Genomic DNA, 26,524 nt, shown 5'->3' on the forward strand with positions numbered 1-26,524 from the left:
GGGGAGAGAGGATGACTGATTAAAAGAAGAGTTTGGCAAACCAGGCATTTTCCTGGTTCTCTGGGACCTGCTTGGGCGCATGTGGGCTCACATGCCCCGCCCCTTGAAGCTCTACCTCTTCTCGTATCCACAGTGATCAGCAAAACAATCTCACGGTGAAGCCCTTTGGCTGACCTCCCACATACCGGCCTTGAATTTTGATTTCCCCTGGTTTAAACTGAGGATTTTGAAAGTAGCACAAAACCTCTGCTAGGTTCCAGGACTCGCTAGCTCAACAGGGAAAAACCCACATGATGCTTGGTCTGTGGGCCCCCTCTTCTGTAATCCCTGCACTTGGGAGGCTAAAGCAGGAGGATTGCTGTGAGTTCAAGATCTGCCTGTGGGCTATATGAGAAACCATTTCAAAACAAACCAAAAAGTTAGTGTGGGTGGAGATTTGGAGCTTCTGTTCCTGCTCCCCAAGATACCTCTGCACAGGATACATGTCCAAACAGATTGTTGCTACGTTTGCTTCGGGGTCTTTTTTGCCAACCCTGATTTCACTGTCCTCTGATTGGTGACCTGTCGGTAGAGCTGGAACACCAGTGTGATAGAGTAAGAGGTTCTGGTTGGTGGTGCCAAGGACGAGACCCAAGGAGATCCTCCCTAAAGATGCCTAGCTCCTCTCTGCCTTGGGGCTGTCTTAATGACATCTCTGATGTTCCTCCCAGAGCTAGAGTTAGGAAGTACAGAAGGTAGGTTCCTGGAGCTGACTGGTCTGGATTCCCAAGAAGAATCTTAGAAATGAGGGAGAATGCTCGCCTCCAACTGCCAAGACACACACAGTGAAAGATGGGAATACCAGGTAGCCTGGAGAGGAGGCCCCTGTCCGCCCAGACCTAAACCTTCCGTAAACTTCCAAGCTGGGAGGGGGAAGCAAGATTGTCCCTTTTGTGACCATCTTAATCTCAGACTTAGGAGACAGAAGGAAGTGTGGGACGGCTCCACTCATCCCGGGGGCTGTGGAGTGGCTGGAAGGAGAGACAGACGGGAGTGCAGTAACTGAGGGATGTGAGAAGATCTGGTAGAGCTGGCTGGTCAGGGACTGCCAGGTGGAGCCAGTTTGAAGGCCTGGTTGCTGATGTCATCTGTCTGCAGCCTGGGATACTGGGATCTTCCTGGCAAAAATGAGTTCCAGGCCCAGAGACCATTTCCACAAGGCCAAGCCTGCTGGGTACCAGAAGTAAGCGAATGTCTCCAGCTTCGAAATAAATCTGCCCTACAGGGCTGGGAGTGGAAGAGGAGCCCTTCTCTGTGCGCTCCGAACCGCGATGTGGTACGAGTCAGGTTGGTGTGGGGTTCATCGCCGAAAACCTTCCGTTTTCACCTCAGCCCCGGGTCTGACAGGACTTGACCCGACCCCCCTCTTTATCATGATCTCAGTTCCTAGAAAGGAGAAAGTCCCGCCCCTACTTGGGGACAACCCCCAGAGACTGGCCTCTTGACCGACTGGGGATGAAGCAACCATCCTACCCCTTTTCCCAGAAGCTCAGCCCCGCCCACCCTCCCCTCATAAACCACTTACCCGGCTCGCCCTACACCTTCCACTCGCGTGGCTGCGTCCAGCCTGTTGGTCCCGTCCCATACGCCCTGACCTGCTCCACCCGGGCTCGGGACCCAGTGGTGCCATCCCCAACACCGCTGCCAGGTGAGAGGCTCCGGCGTCTATCTCGGTGCTGAGCCACAGCAGGTCGTCGTTTGTTGGGACACACAGCCCAAACTCAGAAAGGAACGCTCGTCAGTGCGCACCTGCTGTGGGTTGAGACCCGGTTTTCGTGGGGCCGCTCTGCTTAAGTCTGCTGTGCCCTCTCCACAACTCTGCCTGAAGTTTGCCCTGACGTGAGGAATGTGGGGGACCTTGTCTCCCACCCCAATCCACCTACCTGTCTTTATGGGAAGAACTCTGTTAAATGGTCCTAGAGGTTGGACCTCTAAACTGAGAAGCCAGCAGGTGGAGGAACCAGTACGGGGTTTGGGGTTTGGGGCTGTGACAGGTGTCCACTTAGGGAACAGTGCATTTCCTCAGGTGGATACTCGAGGGTTTCTCCACTGGACATTGTTTTGGGATGAGATTTGAGAGTGACTATAGCAAGGTGAAGAGGTTTTTCTCTGCAGTATGGGGTGCTTTTTCTGGGTGACCAAATGGGGTCTTTGGGACATCTCTGGGTTAGAATAAAATTATCTCAGTCACCTAGCTAGTACTGAACCAATTTATCTGAAGAGTTTCTGGATGGGTGGGATGGGCATCCTGGGTACAGGAGAGCTGAATGGGTTAGAGCATCCCCTGCCTTTTCTTCGCAGGCACAATGGAAGGTCCTCGCTCAGACACGGGCCGCTGGGGTTGGAACCCCTGGCAGCCCCCTACCACCCCGTCGCCGGAGCCGGAGCCAGAGCCAGACAGACGCTCGCGTTCCCGCCGAGGAGGAGGCCGCTCCTTCTGGGCTCGCTGCTGTGGCTGCTGCTCCTGCGGGAACAGAGCTGATGATGACTGGGGGCCTGAACCTTCTGGCTCCAGAAGCCGAGGGTCCAGCTCCCGGGGCGGCCGGAGACCTGAGTCTCGGGGCAGTGCTGTGAACGCAGCTGGAGATGGCACCATCCGAGGTGAGGCTATCCGCCTTGATGGGGTCTAAGATTTATCCTCGCATCTCCAGCGGGGTTGAAAGACTTCTGGGGAGGGGGAGGTCTGGGTTCCTTGCGGACTCTTCACTGACCCAGGAATGTGGCCTTACAGAGGGAATGCTGGTTGTGACTGGTGTGGATCTACTGTGTTCACGCTCGGACCAGAACCGCCGAGAGCACCACACGGATGAGTTTGAGTATGATGAGCTGATTGTGCGCCGCGGGCAGCCCTTCCACATGATCCTCATCCTGAACCGAGAATATGAGTCCTCTGATCGCATTGCCCTCGAACTTCTCATCGGTGAGTGGGGCCTGGAATGAGAAGGGGAAAGGCCCAGAGCTTGTCGGAGGGAAGGCTAGTGTTAGGTTAAAGAGGTCTTTAGGCTCCTCCCTGTCACTCCTCATCTCTGCCAAGAGAGGCAGGTGCAAGATTCTTCGTGTTCCCCTAGTGGTGCTCTCTGAGAGGCCTTGGTGCTGCGGCTTGCCCAAGCTGGCTTTCCTCAAACCTCCAGGGGCAGCTACCACACAGCACTTCCTCTGCCGGCTGGCCTCTTTGTCTTTCGGCATTGTTGGCTTGGTGTGCCCTTCTTTCTGGGTCTTGCTCGCTCATTCTCCTAGCCCTGGTGTGCCCGTCTCTTTGCCAATCCAGTCCATGGCCTAAGGCAGGTGCCTCCCTCACCATGTTGCTTAGTGACCGTTGACTGTCCAGGCTGGTGATTATGCAGCTGCTGGGGGCGGGTGACTCTTCTTACCCTTTGATTAGAGCCCAGCCATGTACACCCCAGCCTCTAATTTCCCAAGTCCCCCTACCACCTCCAGACATGCTCTGGGCTCTAGAAGCCGTGACCCCAGGGAGCAGGCCACACTGACCTCCGGTATCCAGAGTGTTCTTTCTTATGGGGCAAATGAACCCAACTTAATTTTCCTTCAGTTCAGTAGGACAGCGCGGGAGTCAGAGGGTGACAGTGGCCCCAGTGTCCTCTCCCTACTTGAGTTCATTGTCGGGGGAACAGGTTTGGGATGTTGGACTGGGGCTCTGCCCTGACACGCAGGAGAGCATGGGGCGGCCACCATGCTGCTCTGAGGAGATTGTCACAGGCTGGTGTGGTAACCCTACTTAGGGACATACAAATTGGCTCACAGACCTCTTGGGTGGGGCTGAACAAATTCTTAGTGTCTCTCCCACTTCCAGCAGCTCTCTCACTACCTAAATGCTGACCTCGTTATTCTAGGAAACAGTCCTGAGGTGGGCAAGGGTACCCACGTGATCATCCCAGTGGGCAGAGGGGGCAGTGATGGCTGGAAGGCCCAAGTGACCAAGACCAGTGGACACAACGTAAACCTGCGCGTCCATACCTCCCCTAATGCCATCATCGGCAAATTTCAACTCACTGTCCGCACACGCTCTGAAGCTGGAGAGTTCCAGTTGCCCTTTGACCCCCGCAATGAGATCTACATCCTCTTCAACCCCTGGTGCCCAGGTAAACCAGCTGGGGTCAAGAGCAGAGGGCAAGTAGGTCAGGCTTCCTTTCCTGGGATCCAAATGCCTGAACATCTGGTCATAAGGAAAGACACCTGCTCTCATTGTCCAGGAGAGGAGATAGAGGCCCACTGTAGAAAAGAGACACCCACCTCACTTATTCCGATGAAGGACCCTGGCCACAGCCAACCTTCTTTCTCACCATCCTTCCTTAGAGTGAGCAGTCCTGTCAGGCTAGAAGAATCCCCACCCCCACCTTCTTCTGTGGCTATGAATTCTGTAGACCTGGCTGAGGGGAAGGTAGGGCCCAGGAAGAAAACGGATAGAATTTGCTATGTGCTTTTGGGGATACAGAGGACTTGGTGTATGTGGACCATGAGGACTGGCGGCAAGAATATGTGCTTAATGAATCTGGAAGAATCTACTATGGGACAGAAGCACAGATTGGCGAACGGACCTGGAATTATGGCCAGGTATGGCTGGGCTGGGCCTTGTGCACTTGAGGGAGTTAGAAGTGAGGGACGTGGTGGACTGGGCAGGATGCTAGCCTGTGGTCTGAGCATTGCTTTGAGGGGCTGTGGTCACCTCTCCCCTCCTTGCTTCCAGTTTGATCACGGGGTGCTGGATGCCTGTCTGTACATCCTGGATCGAAGGGGAATGCCATATGGAGGTCGTGGGGACCCAGTCAGTGTCTGCCGGGTCATCTCTGCCATGGTGAGCACTCATATCCGTAAGCCCTTTCTGTGTCTTCCTGCCCTGCCCTTTATAGAATTTCCCCCCTAAAGAGAGTATTGAGAGTGAGGGAAATGGGTTCATTCCTCTTTTTCCCTTCCCTGCCTGTACCCCACCACACCTTTCATGCTTTCTGTACCAGCTCCTTTGGAATGTGGGGCCAAGCCCCAAACTTGGCACACCCAGTATTCGCATTCCGGCATTACAGCAAGGGGCGTGGGGGGCAGGTGTGTTGGGGGGAAGTGGGTGGAGTTTAGGCTGGTGTCTAGTTCTTGAGGTTGCAGGGTTAGGGGCTGGGGAATCCAGAAGATCCCGAGCACCTCCCCAAACCCAGCCACACCCTGTCTTTTCCCCGGCAGGTGAACTCCCTGGATGACAACGGAGTCCTGATTGGAAACTGGACTGGAGATTACTCTCGAGGCACCAACCCCTCAGCGTGGGTGGGCAGCGTGGAGATCCTGCTTAGCTACCTGCGCACTGGCTATTCTGTCCCCTATGGCCAGTGCTGGGTCTTTGCTGGTGTTACCACCACAGGTAGTAGAGGGAATGGGTCAGGAATAGCCTGGTCTCTGTAAGGAGGGAAGGGTTCCATTTCTGTCCAGCCCAACTGTGGCTACAGGATAGGGTGCCACTAAGGGTGGATGATAGAATGACCTTAATTATCATTAATTAGTGTTAACAACCGAGAGAGGCCTAAGGGAGAGAAAGAAGAAGCAATAGTCAGAGCTTGAGTCAAGCAGGTGGCTTTGTAACCCAAAGATACTCAGGTCTTCTGACCCCTAACTCTGGTGGTCCCTCCAAGCTTGGCAGACTCAGCTGCCCTTTCCCTCTTGCTGATGCCACACCTACAGGCAGCCTCTGCCCCCGCCCTTAACCCTGGCTCCTCCACAGTGCTGCGATGCCTGGGCCTTGCTACCCGCACTGTCACCAACTTCAACTCCGCACACGACACAGACACGTCCCTCACCATGGACATCTACTTTGATGAGAACATGAAACCTCTTGAGCATCTGAACCACGATTCTGTTTGGTGAGCACAGGGCGAGGGATGGCCTGCCACTTGTCCTAAAGATGAAGATGGTCTGAGGCTGGGATGCTGAGCCGTGGCGTGCCCCTCTAGGAACTTCCATGTGTGGAATGACTGCTGGATGAAGAGGCCAGATCTGCCCTCAGGCTTTGACGGGTGGCAGGTTGTGGATGCTACACCCCAGGAGACCAGCAGTGGTAAGGCAGGCCTTTTCCCGACCCTGTCCTCACACCCCCTCGAGTCTCGGCTGCAGAGCCAAGCCCTTTGACCCCACAGTGCCCCACGTGACCTTATCAACTGAACCACCGTGCAGCCATTAGTTTATTTTCTTCTCTTCATATAGCTACTTCACTTCATTTTATTTTATAATTTATAATGATTAATATACTCAGATAGTTCCAGAGTTAGAGAAGATTCAAGAATATTCAGTAAGAGGTTTCCTTCCCCTGAAAAACCGATTATTCTTACTTGCTTTTTAACTTACATATTCCAGATATAATTAATTAAAGGACACACACTTATGTATATGTCTAAAAGTCATAATTAGGTCTGGGTTCAATTCCCAGCACACACACACACACAAACACACACACATGAAGAAAAGGTTATAAGTAATATGACCTCTGTACATGGAAGGAGAAAACAGAATTATTGAATACCATAAGATTTAAAAGTTATTTATTTTCTATAAGATGTTTATAAAGTAAATTTCTATTCTGGGGGGTTCCCACCCTAACACCTGATCATCAAAACTGATCCATCAGAATTTCCGAGGATGGGTGTATCTATTTCTTCCCAGTCCTGGTTTTGAACCTGGGGCCTTGAGCATGCTCAGGAAGTCTTTACTCCTGGGCTGCACCCGTGTTTTTCACTTTCTGTTTCAAAAATTCCCTTGGTGATTCTTAAGGTCCCCCATGTTCGGAACCCATCCTATGCCAGTGGGACACTGGTAAATGGTGGCTCTTGTAGGTATTATAACTTTGTCTGGGTCTCCTCCAGGAGAATGAACCCTAGTCTCCCTTTTGTTCCCCTGTGCGCTGCATACATGTACAGTATACAGAAATCAGGGCTCAGACAGGTTAAAAGGAAAATCTCTGTAGCCCTGACATGACCTGGGGTGGCATGACCTGCCAGCTGCTTGTCTCTTATTACTCTCCATAGAAGTGATACCTGACGTCTGCTCTGCTCACAGCCTCCTCTCCCTCTGGCTTTCAGTCTACCTGCAGGTGACATGGCCTGTCCCTCCAGCTGCTTCTTCTCGCCTCCCCTTTCCTCGACTACATAGCCTTGGCCTAACTTGCATTCTTCTTCTGGTCCCTTCCCAGACCACTCCCTGTCAATCATCTATGTAAAAGGGGTCCTGGGTTGCATGACCCAGCAATGCTTGCAGTGTACTGGGAAACTTGACCTCTGGTTCAGCTCTAAGAAATCATGGGGTAGATGTCAGGCAGGGGCTCTGGGAAGAATGGCCAGGACCTAAGTCTACCATGGTTACTTCTTGGACAAGTGATATTGGCAAGGAAGCATCTTTGTGTGCCATGTTCTTGAATAGAATGCTGTGTGTATACACCATATGGTGTGGATGGACGGACACCGTGTCTCAAAGAGGACTACCAGCATGCCTACAACAGTAGAGCCACTGGGTAAATAGAAGCTGTTTCCAGCTGCCTTATAAGACAGGGCAGCCTCCTCCCTGGCTGAGCCTGTTTCCCCATCTGAAAGAGGAGGCCAGAGCATTCAGTGTTAGGATCCTTTCCTGTTGGATAGCCCTCACTTCCTGTTTGCACTTTCTGTCCCAGCCAACCTATTGCAGCCAGTTCACTCAGAAGCCCTCCTGAGTACAATAAGGACAGTCTCTTCTTTCCCATCACCCTTCTTGCTTCCCAGTACAGAGGTCAGGGTGTGCTGCACAGTGGAGGTGTTTCTGAAATAGTGTTGGTGGCTTACTGCTCTCTCTGCCAACCAGAACCAATGTGGGCCCTGAACTGACTGTGAGGAAAGATTGGGGGAGGGGGTCCTGAGCAGCCAGCCAGTGCAGAGGGCGTGCTGACAGCCTGGCTCTTAGGCTGTCTGTCCAGCTGTTAGCTGGGCTGTCCCTGACCCCTCCCACTCCCGCCATGCCTCTGGGCCTCCTTAGACCCATCACCTGCCTCACTTCCCAGGCATCTTCTGCTGTGGCCCCTGCTCCGTGGAGTCCATCAAGAATGGCTTAGTCTACATGAAGTATGACACGCCCTTCATTTTCGCCGAGGTGAGGGCTGGGCTCCAGGTGCCTCCTCAGCAGTCTGAAGCAACCAGAGCCCTGGCTTCGGTCCTGAGTCCTCTGGTCCTGACTTCACCGCTGACTGGCTAGCTGTGTAACCTTGGGCAAGTCACTCACTCTAGAGTCTTAGTTTCCCCAGCTGTAAAAAGGAGATAATAATGGCTGCCTTGCTTCCTGTACTCAGGATCAAAAGAGATAATGGATATGGGGCTGCTTCATAAGTTGTAAAGCCAGCGAATAACCATAAGGGAAAACTGTTATTAATGCCAAAATGGGCTACAAGGAGCCTCCTAGACCAGCTTCCTCCCTGCTCCTTGACTGTGGCTGGTTCAGTTGCCTGCAGCACCTGGGGTTGAGGGAAGAAGGCTCTGGGGGTCAGGCCTGTTTTCCTGGCCCACTATAGTCCTGCTTTTCTCTGCTCTCCCACAGGTTAACAGTGATAAGGTGTACTGGCAGCGACAGGATGATGGCAGCTTCAAGATTGTGTATGTAGAGGAAAAAGCCATTGGCACGCTCATTGTCACAAAGGCAATCAGCTCCAATATGCGGGAGGACATCACACACATCTATAAGCACCCAGAAGGTAACATTCTTCCAGCCCAGCCAGCCAGCTCCTGGCTGAGGGTTTCTGAAGAACACTGGCCTACTCCGGTAATGGCTTGAACTCACCACTGACTTCAACCCTCAGGCTCAGAAGCAGAGCGGAGGGCAGTGGAGAAGGCTGCCGCCCATGGCAGCAAGCCCAATGTGTATGCCACCCGGGACTCTGCTGAGGACGTGGCAATGCAGGTGGAGGCACAGGACGCTGTGATGGGACAGGATCTGGCAGTCTCCGTGGTGCTGACCAATCGTGGCAGTAGCCGCCGCACCGTAAAGCTGCACCTCTACCTCTCTGTTACCTACTACACTGGTGTCACTGGGCCTACCTTCAAGGAGACCAAGAAGGAAGTGGCACTAGCCCCAGGAGCCTGTAAGTGCTCCATCCCCAGCCCTGCCCCTACATGGTGCTCCCTCCACAATCCTGCCCCAGATGGTGCTCCCTCCCCAGCCCTGCCCTTAAATGATGCTCCCCCCCCCCCCGCCCTAGCCCTAGATGGTGCTCCCTCCCCAGTCCTGCCCCAGATGGTACTTTCCCATCTCTATCTCCTAGAGAGTACTTTCTCCCCAGCCCTGTCCCTGAATGGTACTCCCTCCCCAGCCCTGCCCCAGATGGTGCTCACTTCCAAGCCCTGCCCCTAGATGGTGCTCCCTCCACAATCCTGCCCCAGATGGTGCTCCCTTCCAAGCCCTGCTCCTTGGTGATGCTCCCTCCCCAGCCCTGCCCCAGATGATACTTTCCTATCTCTATCTCCTAGAGAGTGCTTCCTCTTCAGTCCTTCTCCTAGAAGATTCTCCCTCCCTGGCCCTGCCCCTAGATTGTACTCTTCTCCTAACCCTGTCCCTAGATAGTGCTCCCTCCCCAGCCCTGCCTCTGGGTGTCCAAGCACCTTGGCTTTGGACATGGAGGCCCTATAGCAACAGAGAGCACTTCTGGGAGGCAAATTTGGGGGGAAAAGCCTGTGATTGCTATGCATTTTCTTCCCAGCGGACTCTGTGACCATGCCTGTGAGCTATAAGGAATACAGGGCCCACCTTGTGGACCAGGGGGCAATGTTGCTCAATGTCTCAGGTCACGTCAAGGAAAGTGGGCAGGTATTAGCTAAGCAGCACACCTTCCGCTTGCGCACCCCAGACCTCTCTCTTACGGTGAGTGTGACTTTCTGGTACCCAAGGGGTGAATAGAGAACAGGAGCCTGGGGCTACAGGAAATGATGGGCAAGCCTGAAGCAAGTTGCCCTGATAAGCCCTAGGAGGTTAGGGACCAGACCTGACCTTGGTCTCCTCATCTGTAAAACAGGTTCTCAGGTCTGAGTCCGTGGCAGCCTCGAGGTGTAGAGTGGATATGAGTTTCCTCCCTGATATTTGAGGTGGTTTCTTTCAGGGACTCGGCGAGATTTCAATTTTAATATGTTTCTCCTTTGGGTGCAAAGTATGGGCCCTACATGTTTGGTCAGCGTCTCTGATAAGGTCTCCATTTCCCTCAGTTACTGGGAGCAGCAGTAGTTGGCCAGGAATGTGAAGTACAGATCGTGTTCAAGAACCCCCTGCCCACCACCCTTACCAACGTCGTTTTCCGGCTTGAAGGTTCTGGGTTACAGAGACCCAAGGTCCTCAACGTTGGGTGAGTCTGACTTCTCTAATGCTGCTGCTACCCTCCTTTCCTCCTAGGCTGCCCCGAGCCTCAGTTTTGCTTTTCATTTTGGTCAGGACCCCACAGAGCAGCTTGGGGCCAGCTAGCAGTCTCTGGCAGCTCAGGTCAATTCAGCCCAAGACCTGCTGAGTGCCCTGTGTGTGTTGCACTGTGTCCCTGCCCTGCTGAGTGCCCCGTGTTGCACTGTGTCCCTGCCCTGCCTCACCTTCTAATTAGGGAGCTGAAGTTCACATGGGAATCATTACTAGCCTATCCCTAGCATTTGTCAAATATGGAAATGTTGACCATGCACTTTCAGGAATATTATCTCATTTGGAGATCATGCAGGCCTTTTAAAGTACATTAGAGACCATCATATAATTAAACGGAGAACTGTGAACTCTAAAGGCTTAGGTTCGAGCCCTGTTGCATGCTCCTGACTAGGTCTCCCTGGCCAGGTGCCTTTATTCATCTAAGCCCAGTGATGATAACAAAGCCTCTGGGCTAGTTAGTCCAGCATGTGGTATAGTCAGTCTCCACTACTAGTGGCTTTTTCATTGTTGCCCTCACTGCCCCTTGTGAATGGCTAAGCCTCATTTCACAGCTCATGAGGGCAGGCAGGCTCTCTTTCCCCTTCAGGAGCACAAACCACCAGACACTTGGCTTGCTCAGTGGTCGGTGCCATGAGAACAGAGGAGAAGTGAGCCCTGCATCCTGACCCTCCGCCAGTTTGGATCTGATCTCCGCTGGCGCGGCTCTGGGCCCAGTGAGGGCACATAACACTCATGTTCTGTGTCTGTTGCTGTCACCTGGTACAGACACTTGTTACTCATCCCTCCCAGGAAAAACATGGTGTGAAGGAGAGGGCAGATCGTCTAAATCAGCTTTCTTCTGCTAGGAGTGGGTGTTCTGTTCTAAGAGAGGGGCTGGGAGAGGGCCTTTACCTAGCCTGCCTTTCCCCTCATACCTTATGCTGGTAGCCATGACTTTTGTTATCAGGCCAAAGGTGAGTTTATGGTCTTGTTCTTTGGCCTAGCCTGGGACTCAGAGGCTTTGATATCACAAAGTAGCACCAAGTAGACCCTACAAGGGTCCCTAGCAGCTCAGATGGCAGGGGTACGATGTGTCCAGGTATATCAGTCAGCTGCATTCACACCACAAAGGAAGGAGTCTCGTCTTTGGCTCCCTGGAGGCATACACCCTGGCTAGGCTCACCAGGCCTCTGACTCTTGGGATGCTCCCCCTAGAAGGACAGGGCCACTGTGCTAGGTGCTAGGAGAGCTGGCCTCTGTCTTGTGTGCAGGGCTTGCATGGTATCCTGGCATCACCCTCTCGAGCAAGGTCTCCACTGCAGGAGCTGGGAGATGCCTGAGCTGGCAGTCTTCCTGAACACTCTGCTGCTTCTTAGTCGCTGAGATCCTAGAGCAGAGAGCCTCCAGGACACTTGGTAGCCTCAAGGGGATATATCAGATTCCAAGATGGGTGTTACTTTGCCTCTCATTTACACATCAAAGGCTGTGGTATGGAACCCAATTATACCACAAGGTGTGCCACCTCAGCCTGGTGACTGGCCACTTAATAAACATTCCAGGACTCACTCCTCCGGTTGGCTGTGTCACCAGGGAGGCTGGAAGTTCTTGGGAATTCCCCCAGAACTGGAATCACACTCTGGCAACTTTAGTGACGGCTGTCCATTTGCTAAGAGAACGTTTAGCTTTAAGGAAAAGGCTGAAGCAATTTAGAGTTAAGATTAATTGCCAAGGAAAACAAAGAAGTAGACAATAATGTCTGTATCATTTAGAAATTATGCATACCACAAAGGGGACATGGGTGCCTGCACCTGCCTGTGAAGGATGGAGAGGAAGGAGGAAGAAACAGATCTGGGATGGCTGCAGCCAAGGAGAGTTTTATTACCAACCAGCTGGGATGTTAAGGGACATCCCAGCTTTTGCAGCTGACTTGCTCTCAACTCAAACTCAAAAACAGGGGTGTGGCAAGGGCCTCACCTGGGCTATAAGAACGTTTCCTGGGCTAGGGAAGATTCTGACGTTCCTACCTGAAAGCTGGATAGCAGGGTTTTGTTTAGAGGAGGTGGGAATGATGTTAGTGGTTGTAATCTAAGTTAACTTCTGAAATGTCACAACTCAATTACAGTAGCCTTTTGAAGGTTACTGTATGACTAAGCAACCTGTAACCTTCTGTCTATAGAGAAATGAGGAAAAATAAGAACACAAATATTTAGCCAGTCAGAGCATAACCTGTTGAATTATAGACTTAATTTTTTACTTCCTGTCATGACACCCACCCAGCCACATCATCTCACTTTGCACTCATTCTGTCTTATGAACCAGCAAGCGAGGACCAAAGAAGTAACTGGTCCTAAACACTGGTCCAGAGAAACCTCAGAAATAGCCTCCAAGCTAAGTGCTTCATTCCAAAGAACCCTAATCTTCAGAATTAAGAGATGCTGGCTCACTCTGTTGGCAGACTACTATGTGGGGTTTAGTGCCAAAAAGGGGGACCCCAAGACAAGCTTGGGTTGGACTGGGAATAGGAAGTACACGTTTATGAAGAATCAGGAGGTAATCTAACCGTCATGAACTGACTCCATATACATGAACCATGCTCTGATTTAACGTGCACTGTGTCAGGGGAGATGATAAATACGGGTAATTACCGTACTGGAGAGGCCGAGACCCAAGGGCTGAAAACGCAAGGCCAGTCTCCATCACACGGTAAATTTGAGACTAGTCTGGGCTACATGAGACCCTTTCTAAAGAGCCTGTAAGTAAAAGAATTAAGTATGTAGACTGAAGGAAGAGCCTAGAAAAAAGAGATTCATTTTCTTGGGGACAGAAGGCACTCAGGGGGCCCTTATGAGGCAGTGCTGTGAGCCAGGACTTGGAGAAAGAGTAGGGATGTAGTTGGCCAGGACTTGGAGAAAGAGTAGAGATGAAGTTGGCCAGGACTTGGAGAAAGAGTAGGGATGAAGTTGGTAGAACTCGGAGCTCAGGGCAGATACCACCAACACTGCAGAACATGGTGGAGGTGACTTTGGGCAAGGAGAGATACTCCATGGGGCTGGTCCAGACGAAGAATGGTGGGGTGATGCAGCAGGTGGGAGCTGAGTCAGAGTGAGCCTGTACGGCAGGTTAGGGAGTTGACTTCTCTTTCAGAAGTGCCAAGGAAGCCCAACCCTTGAGGGATTTAGTTCACTTCCCAGGGATTTAGCAGACTGGAGGAAAGGTGAGTCCAGTGACTCCGGATCCCGAGAGGGGTTCTGAGAATATATTTTCAGAGCTCCCCGAGGAGAGGATGACACTGGTGTTAGGGTCACACACATAACACACAGACAGATATGAGAGTGGTGTTATTTTAAAAATGTCTATTGTCTGCCAGGCAGTGGTGGCACATGAATCTCCATGAGTTCAAGGCCAGCCTGGTCTACAAGAGTTAGTTCCAGGACAGTTAGGACTGTTACACAGAGACCCTGTCTTGAAAAACAAACAAAACAAAAACAAAAAAATCGGAACGACCTTTTCCACAGATAACATCCTTCTGCTAATTTAGTACATGAAGCTGTGCCTCATGAGGACAACTGTGTCCCATGTCTTTAGCTTGCTGTTCTGGTAAAAACTGACCGCATTTGAGATCCTGGCTGGGCCTCCAGGTCTTGCTCTAAAGTTCCCTTGGCCTTGAAACTCTTGTGAGGAGGTGTGGTTTTACAGCAGGGGCAGCTGGAATGAAAGCAGTCAAGACTGCTGCCTGCTGCAGATTATTAGTAGTCTCTGTTCAGTGGGAACAGGAGTGGAGGAGGCCAGGTGCTGGGGAGACTTTAGTACAGACAGCTGGGTGTGGGGTGTGGAGGTGGCCTGGGGTGGAGGCTCTGTCCGGGCTGTGGGTGTAGATTCCAGCTGAACTCAGAAATGCCTGATGGCCCCACCTCTTGCTCTTTCCTTCCTGGCCACTCTGGACCAATGTTTGCTGTTGACTTTACCCTTAGTTACTCAAGGCTCATGATGCTGTCTCTGTCTGCAGGGATATCGGGGGCAACGAGACAGTCACACTGCGCCAGACATTTGTGCCTGTGCGGCCAGGCCCCCGCCAGCTCATTGCCAGTCTGGACAGCCCACAGCTCTCCCAAGTGCATGGTGTCATCCAAGTGGACGTGGCCCCAGCCTCTGGAGGCGGTGGTTTCTCAGATGCTGGAGGTGACAGCCGCCTAGAAGAGAGCATACCAATGGCATCTCGAGGTGGAGCTTAGCCCTGGGCCAGGAGCAATGGAACTGGAATCAGATGAACAAGGACATTACCCCCAACGTGGGGGACCACCACAAAGTAGCTCCCCAGGCTCAGGCAGGAAGGCTGGGGCACCTGGGGAGGCAGTCGGCCTTCACCTGTGATGATAATAAACTATTGTTTCTTTTTTTTTAAATGAAGATGCTATTTAGTACACCTGTCCATCTAGGCCAAGAAGTATGGAATCACACTGTATCAGAGATTTATTTGGCAATTTTTGGAACCCATGGTTCTGAGAATTGTGGCTGGGAAGTAACAGTGTCATCTCAGCCACTCCTGAGAAAGCCTGCTTCGTTTCCTGGCCACCACACCTAGCCCAAAGTGTGTTTTGAAATATTCTTGAATAAATTGGGCCTGATAGCACAGGCCTGTGATCCCAGCTGCTTGGGAATTTGGAGGATCTAAAGTTTAAGACCCGCTTGAGTTACAGCATGAGTTCAAGGCCAGCCTAGGTAACTTAGGGAGGACCTGTCTCAAAAGCTGAAAAGAGCACTGAGCTCAGGAATCTGAGAACAGTGTTTGCCTGGTATGCTTAAAGCCCTTGTACTAGAAAAAAAAAACTCAAAGAACTTTTATAGAAGTAATTAATTATGCCCATTGTTGAAAGTTAACAGAAATAATAGGATCCGCAAGGTGAGCCCATAGGTGAAGGTGCTGTCACCAAGACTGATGACCAAAGTTTCATCCCAGAACCCACACGGTAGAAGGAGGGAGCCCGTTCCAGCTCCCACAAGCTGCCCTCTGACCTCCACATATGCACCACATGGCAGCATTCAGAAGGTAAAGGCAGAAGAATCATGAGTTTGGGCTACACATCAAGACCCTACCTCAAAAAAGCAAGCAAGCAGCAAAGTATGATGCCACATGCCTTTAATCCCAGTATTTCAGGAGACAGAGACAGATTTCTGAGGCCTGCCTAGTCTACATAGTAAGTTGCAGAACAGTGAGAGATACATGGTGAAACCTTGTCTCAAAAACAAACAGGAAAACCAAACCAAAAAAAAAAAAAAAAAAAGATACGATAGTCTTGTTCCCAAGCCACTTTCAGGTTCTCCTGAATCCGAGTGGCTGCAGCCTCCTCTCGGCTCAACCATGGGTCGCTGGATAAGTGACTCAGGGCTCCCCTGAGGTGCCATTCTCCTCCAGCTGTACCTTCCTACACCATCTTAGCCATGCTCTGATTTTAAGGACCACCAGCTCTCAAACTTGCTTATCTCCTGCCGTCTTATACCTCTGCCAGATGTCTGATGGACACGAGGTGTGGCCCCCTCTGTTATATCCTCCTGCAGCAGCCACGGCTAGCTTGAGGAAGGACAGCTCTGCTGGGAGTCTGGAGGTTGCTCTTGATTCTTTCTGTTCGCCTATCTCCCACAACCCGTCTCTGGGCAAACACACATGTCCTCCCGAAGCTGCCTGTCTCACTGCCTCTGCAGCTGCACCCACCACAGATCCTTCATCCTTGCCCTGGATCATTTCATCGGCTTTCCTGGTTATCTCCCCACTTGCTGCTCTTTCCCTATCACTTGGCCACCACCAGAATGTGGTGTAGGAGGAGCTGGAGAGATGGCTCAGAGGTTAAGAGCACTGACTGCTCTTCCAGAGGTCCTGAGTTCAATTCTCAGCAACCACATGGTGGCTCACAGCCATCTATAATGAGATCTGGTGCCCTCTTCTGGCATGCAAGCATACATGGAAGGAATGTTGTATACATAATAAATTAAATAAATAAATAAAATAAAAATATTTAAAAAAATGTGGTGTATGATCACATCGACCCTTGGCTCAAAACCTAGCTTTGCCCAAAGCCCCGCTCTAATGACTTGTCACTTTGACTAGCACCTTTCTCTCCTCTGGTCTCAGTCCTTGTCTGACCTTCACCTTCTGGCTTTCTTGGTTGTGCTTTCTGTTTCAAGGACTCTGTGTGACTTCATCCCAAATACCTCAGTGGCTTAACTGTCCCCATCTTGGTGGGGGCCCCCCTTATTACCTATTTTAAAATTACAACACCTACACTCTTTAGCCCCTTAGTGCTTTTTCTCTGTATATATCGTATATATCTGATTCTTTGTATGACTGGCTTGTTAGCGGATTCTCTTTTCCCAATCTGCCCATCATAGTCCAAACCTCAAACATGCACTTACCCTGCCCCACATTCCCAAGTGCTATATTGAAAGCTCACATATCGCCAGGCGGTGGTGGAGCACACCTTTAATCCCAGCACTCGGGAGCCAGAGGCAGATGGACCTCTGTGAGCTCAAGGCCAGTTTGGTCTACAGAGCGAGTTCCAGGACAGCCAGGGCTGTTATAGAGAAACCCTGTCTTTTTTTTTTTTTTTTTTTTGGTTTTTCGAGACAGGGTTTCTCTGTGGTTTTGGAGCCTGTCCTGGAACAACTAGCTCTTGTAGACCAGGCTGGTCTAGAACTCACAGAGATCCGCCTGCCTCTGCCTCCCAAGTGCTGGGATTAAAGGCGTGCGCCACCACCGCCCGGCTGAGAAACCCTGTCGTCTTGAGTCTCCCTCCCCCCACTAAAAACTCATGTATCTGGTGTTAATAATGTCTTAAATTTTTTCTTTTAGCTTTATGTATGTGTATGTGTTTTCTGCATGTATGTATAACAGGTGTGTGTCTGGTGCCTATGGAGGTCAGAAGAGGTCATCAGATGCCCTAGGGCTGGAGTTGAGGCTGGCTGTGAATATCCAAGTGGTACTGGGAACTGACCATTGGCCCTCTGCTAAAGCAGCAAGGGCTGTCAACCACTGGGACATCTCCCCGGCCCCAAGTATCTTTCACTGAATGTTATGTATTCATGGCATCACCCTTTACATATTGTTTCCGTTTGTAAGTGGAGGAAAAGAAAAAAGTCGGACATGACTCTTTCTAGGTATGGTGGAGGAAAAGCTTTTGGGGGGCGGGATTTGAGACAGGGTTTCTCTGTAGCCTTGGAGCCTGTCCTGGAACTAGCTCTGTAGACCAGGCTGGCCTCAAACTCACAGAGATCCTCTGCCTCTGGCTCCCGAGTGCTGGGATTAAAGGAATGCGCCACCACTGCCCGGCTGGAAAAACTTTTTTGTAGATATGAAGGACAGCATAACCAGAGGTAGAGACATCTGGGAGAGTCCAGAGTAAACGTCACCCTGCGCCAGGCTTTGAGGAAAGGGGGTATGGGGAAGGGGAAAGGCAGGAGACCAAGAGGCCAGGAGGGCAAAGGGTAAAAAGGGCAGGCATAGCCAAAGTGGCTAGACTGTCTAGGGACGAGCTGCTGGAGGAAGGGCAGCCCAGCCCCTGGGCTGGAGAGTTCAGGTTAAGGGGTGGGTATGCCAGCCATACCGTGTAACAGGTAGGGACTGAAGGATGCTGGGACAACCTGGTGGCCAGATCCACTGTGATATGTTAAATAGGCACCTCAGCCATTTGTCCCAGCTCTGAGAACTAAACTTACTCTAAATTAGCAGATTTTTTAAAAGTAATTGATATAACTGGGTATGGTAGCCCATTCCTCCCCCCTTTTTATTCTATTTTTGGTTTTTCGAGACAGGGTTTCTCTGTGTAATAGTCCTGGCTGTCCAGGAACTAGCTCTGTAGATCAGGCTGGCCTTGAACTCACAGAGATCCACCTGTCTCTGCCTCCTGAGTGCTGGGATTAAAGGGGTGCGCCACCACTGCCCAGCAGTGGCCCATTCCTTTAAACACAGTACCCCAGAAGCAGAAGCAGGCAGATCTCTAAGTTGGAGGCTAGCCCAGCTAGGGCCACATAGTGATGTATGTTTTTTGTTTTGTTTCCTTTTTCTGAGACAGGGTTTCTCTGTGCAACAGTCTCGGCTGTCCTGGAACTCACTGTATAGAACAGGTTGACTTCGAACTCACAGAAATCCACCTGCCTATGCCTCCCCTGAGTGCTGAGATTAAGGGCCTGTGCCACCATGCCTTGGGTTTTTTGTTTTGTTTTAAAGTAGCTAATTTAAAAAATGTAACAGGGTTGTTTTCTGTTACTTTTTTTTGTTGAGTAATCTTGAAATGATTAAGCATATACAGAAGTGATAGCTAGATGGCTCAGAGGGTAAGGCACTTGCTGTCAAGTCTGACAACTGAGTTTGACTCCATAGGCCCTCCCATGGTGGAGAGTTGACACCATCAAGTTGTCCTCTGACATCCATGCACATGATCCTCACACATACTCCCAAATGAATAAATGTAAAGAAAAATAAAAGTACCCAGAAGAGTGGGTAGCAAAGTAGCATATGCCTGTAATCCTAACAATTGGCAGGCAGACGCAAGAAGATTTCAAGTTTGAGGCCAGCCTAAGATACATAGCAAGTTCCAGCCTAGCCTGGACTACCTAGAGACTCTATCTCAGAAAATAAATAATAAAGTATATGGGATGATAAATGGTTATGTACATACACAAAGATGATTTTTATATTATTTATGAGTATGAAAGTTTTGTCTACATGTATGTATATGTGTACCATGAGTGCACACGCCTGATGCCCCTAGAGGTCAGAAGATGGCACTGGGTCCCCAGGAACTGGAGTTACAGATTGTTGTAAGCCACCATATGGGTGCTGTGAACCAAACCTGCGTCCTCTGCCTTCTTTGTATGATTGGCTTATTAGCAAATTCTCTTTTCCCAATATGTCCATCACAGTCCAAGCTTTAAGTGCTCTTAATTACTGAGCCATCTCTTCAGCTCCCAACTACTAAGAGAGTTTTATATGGGGGACTAGATCACCAAAGGATGACTCAACCTTGTGTGTGTGCGCGAGAGGCTTTGTCCTGAGCGGTGTAATCAGTATGAAGCTGGAAAAGAGCTGTGCATGACAAGAACTGATCTGGCCATGGTGGTGAAAAGATGCACAGGATGCTCTTGGGTTGACTAACAGCCCATATAGAGACAGTTATCAGAACAGGCCAGAGGTATCAAAGTGGCAGAGTGTTTGCATGGCATGTATGTGCCCTGGGTTGAACTCCAATGTCACAGAGGTGTACACCATCACTCTCAGCTTCATCCTACTGTTGTGTTTTTTGGGACAAGGTTTTTCTGTGTAGTCCTGGTTTTCTTAACTCCCTTTGTAGACCAACCTTGCCTTGAACTCAGAGTTCTGCCTGCCTCTGCCTTCCAAGTGCTGGGATTAAAGGTGTGTGCCACCACTGCCCTGTTTTCAGCTTCTTTCCTCTCTTAACAACACCTGCCCTCAAAAGTAACTAACTCCATGGGTGGAAATATTGTTCAGTGGTTAAGAGCACTGGGTACTTTTCCAGAGGACTGGGGTTCAGTTCCCAGCACCAACATGGTGGCTCAGCCAGTTCAAGAGATCATACACCCTCTTCTGACCTCTGCAAATACAGGCTCATACTTGGTGCACATACAAACAAAGCACTCATACACATAAAATAAATAAATCTTTTTCTTTTTCTTTCTTTTTTTTTTTTTTTCCGAGACAGGGTTTCTCTGTAGCTTTGGAGCCTGTCCTAGAACTAGCTCTTGTAGACCAGGCTGGTCTCAAACTCACAGAGATCCGCCTGCCTCTGGCTCCCAAGTGCTGGGATTAAAGGCGTGTGCCACCACTGCCCGGCAAAACATATAAATTTTTAAAAAGACAGACAGAGAAGAAATAGGAAAGAAGGAAAGGAAGGAAAGAAAGAGAGAGAGAGAGGGAGGGAGGGAGGGAGGGAGGGAAGGAAGGAAGGAAGGAAGGGAAAGAAAGAAAGAAAGACTAACTCAGGTCACTAAAAGCTTAGTTAATCTAGAAAAGAGAAAGTTTCTAGTTCTAATTCCTCCTAGCTCTAATTCCTCCACCTTTTACAAGAGGCACTTAACTCCAGCCTACTCTGACTTTCCTGTATTCCTTGTAAGAAGACAAGGATATATGGGCCTAAGAAACAGTTAGAGTGTTTCTTAGACTTTAGCACAAACTCTAAAAGACACCTACCTAATGTAGAACAATAGAATGTTCCCCTGCCCCACCCTCTCAGCCTCCCAGCTTAATCACAAAAGGTCTTGGCTGGTGAGAAGACCCAGTGGGCAAAAGCATTGCTGTGTATTGCTCCTGGGACCCGTGGAAGGGCTGGAAAGAGCTGACTCCACACATTTGTGCTCTCACCTCCATGAGTGCATCATGGCACATGTGCACCCAATAAAAAAATTAAAAATTTGAATTAAATTTAAACTAAAAAAATTTAAAAATTTAAAAAGAAAAAAACAGCTTTTATATAACACCAGGAATATGAGAGAAAGAATGGCACATCTTGGATGTCAGGAAGTTTCTAGAAGCAGGCATAGTGATGCATATCTCAAGCCTCTGTATTTGGGAGCCAGAAATAGGTGGATGGAAAGTTCAAGGCTATCCTCTGTACACAGCCAGTTCCAGGCTAGCCTGAACTACATGAGATTCTGTCTCAATAAAAAAAAAAAAATGAGGAAAGATGGTGTCTTAGTTAGGGTTTCTATTGATGTGAAAAGCTCCCATGACCACCACAACTCTTATAAAGAAAAGCATTTAATTGGGTGGCTTACAGTCCATTATCATCATGGTACAACATGGTGACATGCAGTTAGACATAGTGCTAGAGTTGAGACAGACATAGTGCCTTGATCCAAAAGGCAACAGGGGAGCTGGAGAGATGGCTCAATGGTTAAGAGCATTGATTGCTCTTTCCAGAGTCCTGAGTTCAATTCCCAGCAACCACATGGTAGTTCACAACCATCTGTAATGACATCTGGTGCCCTCTTCTGGCACACAGGCATACATGCAGACAGAACATTGTATACATAATAAATAAAAATCTAAAAAACAACAAACAAAAGGCAACAGGAAGTAAACTGAGACGTTGGGCAGTATCTTGAGCATATATGAGAACTCAAAGCCCACCTCTACAATGACATACTTCCTCCAACAAGACCACACCTACTCCAACAAGGCCACACCCCTAAGAGTGCCACTCCCTTTGGGGGTATTTTCTTTCAAACCACCACAGATGGCTCAATAGTTAAGAGCATTGCTCGTCTTTAATCCCAGCACTCGGGAGGCAGAGTCAGGTGGATCTCTGTGAGTTCAAGGCCAACCTGGTCTACAAGAGCTAGTTTCAGGACAGGAACCAAAGCTACAAAGAAACCCTGTCTCGAAAAAACAAGGAAAAAAAGAGCATTTTCTGCTCTTGCAGAGGATTAAGGCTTGCTTCCCAGCACCCACATGTCAGCTCAAAGAATGAGACACCCTCTTCTGGCCTCCATAAACACTAGGCATGCACATGGTGCACATACATACATGCAGACAAAACACTACTACACATAAAATGGAAAGAAATAAATCTTAGAAAAGAAACAAAAACAAAATCTAAAAGAACATCAGACAAGAGATGTGCCAATAATTAAAAGGTACTAGAGGAGCCCTAGGCTGCTCTTCCAGAGGTCCTGAGTTCAGTTCCCACCACCCACACGGTGGATAACAACCGTCTGTAGTGAGATCTGATGCCTTCTTCTTGCATCAAGACATACATGCAGAGAGAGTACTCATACACATAAGAACGGACTTCCACTCAGAAATGTGCAGCAATAGGGAGTAGTGGGAAACAGTTACAGAACTGGAAAGTAGGGGAAAAGCCCACCAACCTGTAACTGTATTCAGAGAAATTCTCTTCCAAAGTGAAATATTTTCTCGAACAATAATCAAGGAAATGTGTCACCAGTAGAACTGCCTGCAAGATGTTAGAATTTTTTTTTGAAGGCTGGGAAGGTCTTGCAACTTGTAGCACAGTTGTAGACACAAGTTGTCTTACAACGTGTAGCACAGTTGGCCTCTGAACTCCTCACAAGGTGCCTGCCCTCATCTCCCTCACGCTGGGATCTACGGGTGTGCAACATCATACCCTATGAGGAAAATTCTTAATAAAAATATGAAAATCATATAGGTAGAAATTCAGATTTGCATAAAAATGAGAGAAAAAGGATGAAAAAAAAATGAACGCCAACTTTAACACCCAATGTGTACTTTGGTACTAGGTCTGGCTAAGCTCAGAACACAGCTAGAGAACGGAGGCAACGTGTGAGCCTTGAGTCTGGGCAGGCTACCTGAAATGCATGTAAGGTGGGCAAGGCAGGTAATGAATTCAATCAACAAAGTAAGAGTGTACAGTGTGCCTGGTCCTGTCTTTGAGGATGGCAGTAAGAGGTAGTAGGAGTCAGGCGGTGGTAGCGCACGCCTTTAATCCCAGCATTTGGGAGGCAGAGGCAGGCGGATTTCAGAGAGTTCGAGGCCAGTCTGGTTACAGGGCAAGTTTCAGAACAGCCAGTACAGTATACAGAGAAATCCTGTCTCGAAAAACAAAACAAACAAACAAACAAACAAAAGAGGCACCAGGAACTATGACAAGGAGTCGGACAAGTACAACAGTCAATTCACTAAAGGGCTCAATCAAGTTAGCGCCCAAAGAAACTTGGAAAAGGAAACTTTAAATATTCGAAGCTACACGAGACAGTAATGATCTGGCACAGAGAAGCACAAAGCGGCTGTAACCCTGCCGCCCAGGGAGACCCTGGCTAGCAGTGTGGCGTTTCACGCTGCGTCGGACCCATTTGGGGGGCTGGCGAGTCAGCGCGGAAGGGCGAGCACTCGGCGGCGGAGCCCGGCTCCAGCCCTGTATTTGGTTTTCTTAAACGCGAGCGCCCTCTTCTGTTCCGCGAAAGGAAGGGCCGAGTTCTCTCTGGGAGAGCCCTGCGGCCCAGGAAAGGCTTCGCGGGCGCCGGTTCGGGCGGTTGGGGGTCACAGAAACCCCGCTTCCTAGTGAGAAGAGGAAGAGGGGGCGAGAGAGCCGTCGTTTCCAGGCCAGGCGTCCTCACTGACGTCACAGATCCCCGCGTGGCCTCTTCCGAGGCGGGAAAGCTGAGCGCTCAGGCGGAAGTGACGCACCCGCGAGTTCCGCAAAGTGCCTGCGTTTTGAGCTTAGTGGTCTGGGCTGGGTCGAACACTTAATTACTGCCCGCGAAGGGGACGCCAGAATTTCGGTGCTTTGCGGCAGGGATCCAAGCCAGTCCGCCGAGCCTCCCTGCCTACGAGAGAACCGAAGCTCGGCCTGCGGGAGAGGCCGGGAAGCCTGGGCGGGGCGAGAGGGGCGCGGAGGAAAGGGCGCCCGCGGGCCATGGCGCCTCCTCCGGGGGTGGGTCCCGCGTCTCTGCGGTTTGCAGCCGCCGCCAGCTGGCAGGTCGTCCGCCAACGTCGCGTGGAGCACTTCCCCAGAGTGGTAGAGTTTCTGCAGTTCCTGCGCGCAGCCGCTCCCGGCTTGGTTTGCTACCGACACCACGAACGGCTGTGTATAGGCCTAAAAGCCAAGGTACTAGAGTAGAACCTAAAGGGGCGGGATGCGAGGACCTGAGGAAGGCCGACTGGTTGGGATTAAGATCGGTTGAAGAAGGGTAGGAATTCTGAGCCTAGTACCGTACAGGTGGTGGTGGAGTTGATCCTGCAGGAGCAACCCTGGGTCCGGGTCCTGAAGGCCCTGGATCATCACTTCCCAGAGTCCAGAGCAGAACCACTGGACCCTAAAACTGTGAGTAATCCCTCGATAGGCCATACTCACGAGGCATGATGCAACCATAGCCCAAGGGTCCTGGTGACACCCTCTCCCCCTGATTTTTCTGTCTTCCCTCTCCTCAACAGAAAAGGCAAGATAGGAAAATTTTGGAAGCCCGGGAGAATTTTTGCATGCAAGTGAAGCACCTGTCAAAGGCTGAGGATTTGGCCTCGAGCCTGCCGGTGAGAATGGTTGGTTTGGAGGATTTTATGTGATTCCTGTTTTTTCTAAAACTCATATGATCTGTTTCTCTTTCCCACATATAGGAACTCAAACAAGACTATGGGGAATCCTTTCTGGTTGCCATGGAAAGGCTGTTGTTTGAATACTTGTGTCAGCTAGAAAAAGCACTGCCTACAGTCAAGGCACAAGAGGTTGTTGAGACAAAACCCCGTGAGGGCAGAGTGTGGGGTGGCCTTTCGGAGAACCGTGGCCCTCATATCTGTCACTTTGTCCACAGCTTCAGGATGCCCTAAGTTGGCTTCAGCCTGACTGTTCTGTCACCTCTTCTGTTGCTTTGCGCCACTATGGTATGAATATGGGATGGCCATTTCCAGGTAAGGGAACCATCGGGATAACTAGGAGGTTAGTGTTTACCTTGACCAAACCTGAGTCAGCTGATTAGAAATTATGTGAACCTGAGACACAAACCTGAGTTAATTAACCTATTTCTAATTTTATAAGGCATCTTATTTTATCTTTCAGAGAGCTCTGCTTCTGGCTCAGTGAATCTGACAGAATCCGTGGAACAGAGTCCTCATCAGCAAGCAGAACCAGCACTCCACAGTCCTCTGCCTAAAGCTAAGCCTGGCCTTCACCAGCCAGCTTCACGGGAGCACCCAGAACATTTAGCTGGCAGCCGCTTTAACCTTGCCCCTCTAGGGAAGCGAAAATTGCGATCACAGTGGACATCTGCAAAGGGATGTCATAAAGAGCGGCCTACAGTCATGCTGTTCCCCTTTAGGAATATGGACTTAATGGCCCAAAATTCATCTAACTGGAAAAGCAGGGAAGAGCATGGAGTGGACACAGCGGGTTCTGTGGGTACAAAAACAGTCTCCACTGGGAAATCCAAGACTGCATCTCAGACCACGGGGAAAAGGGCTCCAGAAGAGAGCCTCCCTGACATACCTGCTGCAGAGCAAATGGAGTAAGACTTGCTTCTCCTCACTTAGGAACCCATTCTTTGCCTGCTTTCCTCTTCACCCACCTATCCCTTGTTCCCACCTCAGGGACTCTGTGAATTGCTACATGGATCCTCTGAGACTGTCATTATCACCTCCTAGACCGAAGAAACCAGGTTAGTGGGCTGACTCAAGACTTGAGTGGACAGCCTTTTCTTGGGAATTTTCAGGGGCCTTTATTCACCTAAAAGAATGGTTTTGGGAAAAGAAAAAAAAAAAGAATGGTTTTGGGCTGGGCAGTGATGGCACACGCCTTTAATCCCAGCATGTGGGAGGTGGAGACAGGTGGAGCTCTGTGAGTTTGAGACCAGCTTGGTCTCCAGAGCAAGTAAATGGTTTTGGTTTTAATTGTGGTTTCTCTCCTGCAGTCGCAGTGCAGTCTCCGTCTCTGTGTGGCTCTGTTATTACCATAGGGGACAGGGTTTTGGACTCTGATGAGGAAGAAAATAACCAGAGGGAAAAGGTGAGTAGGAAGAAACAGAAGGCTGAGGGTGGGCAGAGCAAGACAGACGTCCACATTAGGGGTTCCGGTTCTAGGAACTGTGCTTCCTTCTCTATAGGAGTCTCTGAAAAACTATCAGAAGACAAAGTATGGCACCTTTATCCCCATGTTTTGTGACTACATGCCCGAGTCCTGCCTGTTCGTTCCTGACAAGATAGCCAATTCTAGGGCCCTGTGATGGTTCTGGAAGGCCCCTCGCACTCTGCCCTCAACCTCTGCAGCTCTGTGTGCAGTCTAGTGGGAATGAAAAGGAAGCCCAGAGCCGAGCTGCCTGGCTACATTGCTGAAGCTCTGTAATGCTTGAAAATTAAAACTTGAATGTGTTACAATGTCTTGAAGAAGGGGAATTAAGACATCCTTCTATGTAGGTCATTCCTCAAGAACATAACTGGCTTCCCTAGAGCTGGTTGAAGCCCTTCCCATATTTCCTTGCTTTGAAAGGGTTCTGATTTATCTGGATGGATTACCAGAGTTGAGAGCCTAGAAATAAACTATGAGTGCTTGTTCTGTTAACATTCTCTAATGGCAGAATTTGTTCTGCAAATGTTCATGCTACCAAGTTATTTGGGACTGGTGACACT

The 26,524-nt window shown here is 50.0% G+C and overlaps 2 protein-coding genes across 2 annotated transcripts; both read left to right on the top strand.

Annotated features, from left to right (window-relative positions):
• Window positions 1-1,629: 1,629 nt before the first annotated feature.
• Tgm1 (transglutaminase 1) lies at window positions 1,630-15,226 on the top strand. The gene is made up of 15 exons (XM_057786299.1): window positions 1,630-1,687; window positions 2,341-2,640; window positions 2,771-2,959; window positions 3,891-4,139; window positions 4,493-4,611; window positions 4,745-4,852; window positions 5,230-5,404; window positions 5,762-5,900; window positions 5,991-6,094; window positions 8,060-8,148; window positions 8,590-8,743; window positions 8,849-9,130; window positions 9,746-9,906; window positions 10,245-10,381; window positions 14,429-15,226. The coding sequence occupies exons 2-15, from the start codon at window positions 2,346-2,348 to the stop codon at window positions 14,652-14,654; spliced, it is 2,427 nt and encodes an 808-aa protein (XP_057642282.1). The 5' UTR covers window positions 1,630-1,687; window positions 2,341-2,345; the 3' UTR covers window positions 14,655-15,226.
• Window positions 15,227-23,602: 8,376 nt separating this feature from the next.
• Window positions 23,603-26,460, top strand: Tinf2 (TERF1 interacting nuclear factor 2). Its single transcript, XM_057786843.1, has 9 exons — window positions 23,603-24,017; window positions 24,129-24,233; window positions 24,344-24,439; window positions 24,524-24,631; window positions 24,718-24,814; window positions 24,963-25,407; window positions 25,490-25,557; window positions 25,810-25,904; window positions 26,002-26,460. The coding sequence occupies exons 1-9, from the start codon at window positions 23,826-23,828 to the stop codon at window positions 26,119-26,121; spliced, it is 1,326 nt and encodes a 441-aa protein (XP_057642826.1). The 5' UTR covers window positions 23,603-23,825; the 3' UTR covers window positions 26,122-26,460.
• Window positions 26,461-26,524: the final 64 nt, after the last annotated feature.

The sequence above is a fragment of the Chionomys nivalis genome, chromosome 12, assembly GCF_950005125.1.
Source record: "Chionomys nivalis chromosome 12, mChiNiv1.1, whole genome shotgun sequence".
Lineage (NCBI taxonomy): Eukaryota > Metazoa > Chordata > Mammalia > Rodentia > Cricetidae > Chionomys > Chionomys nivalis.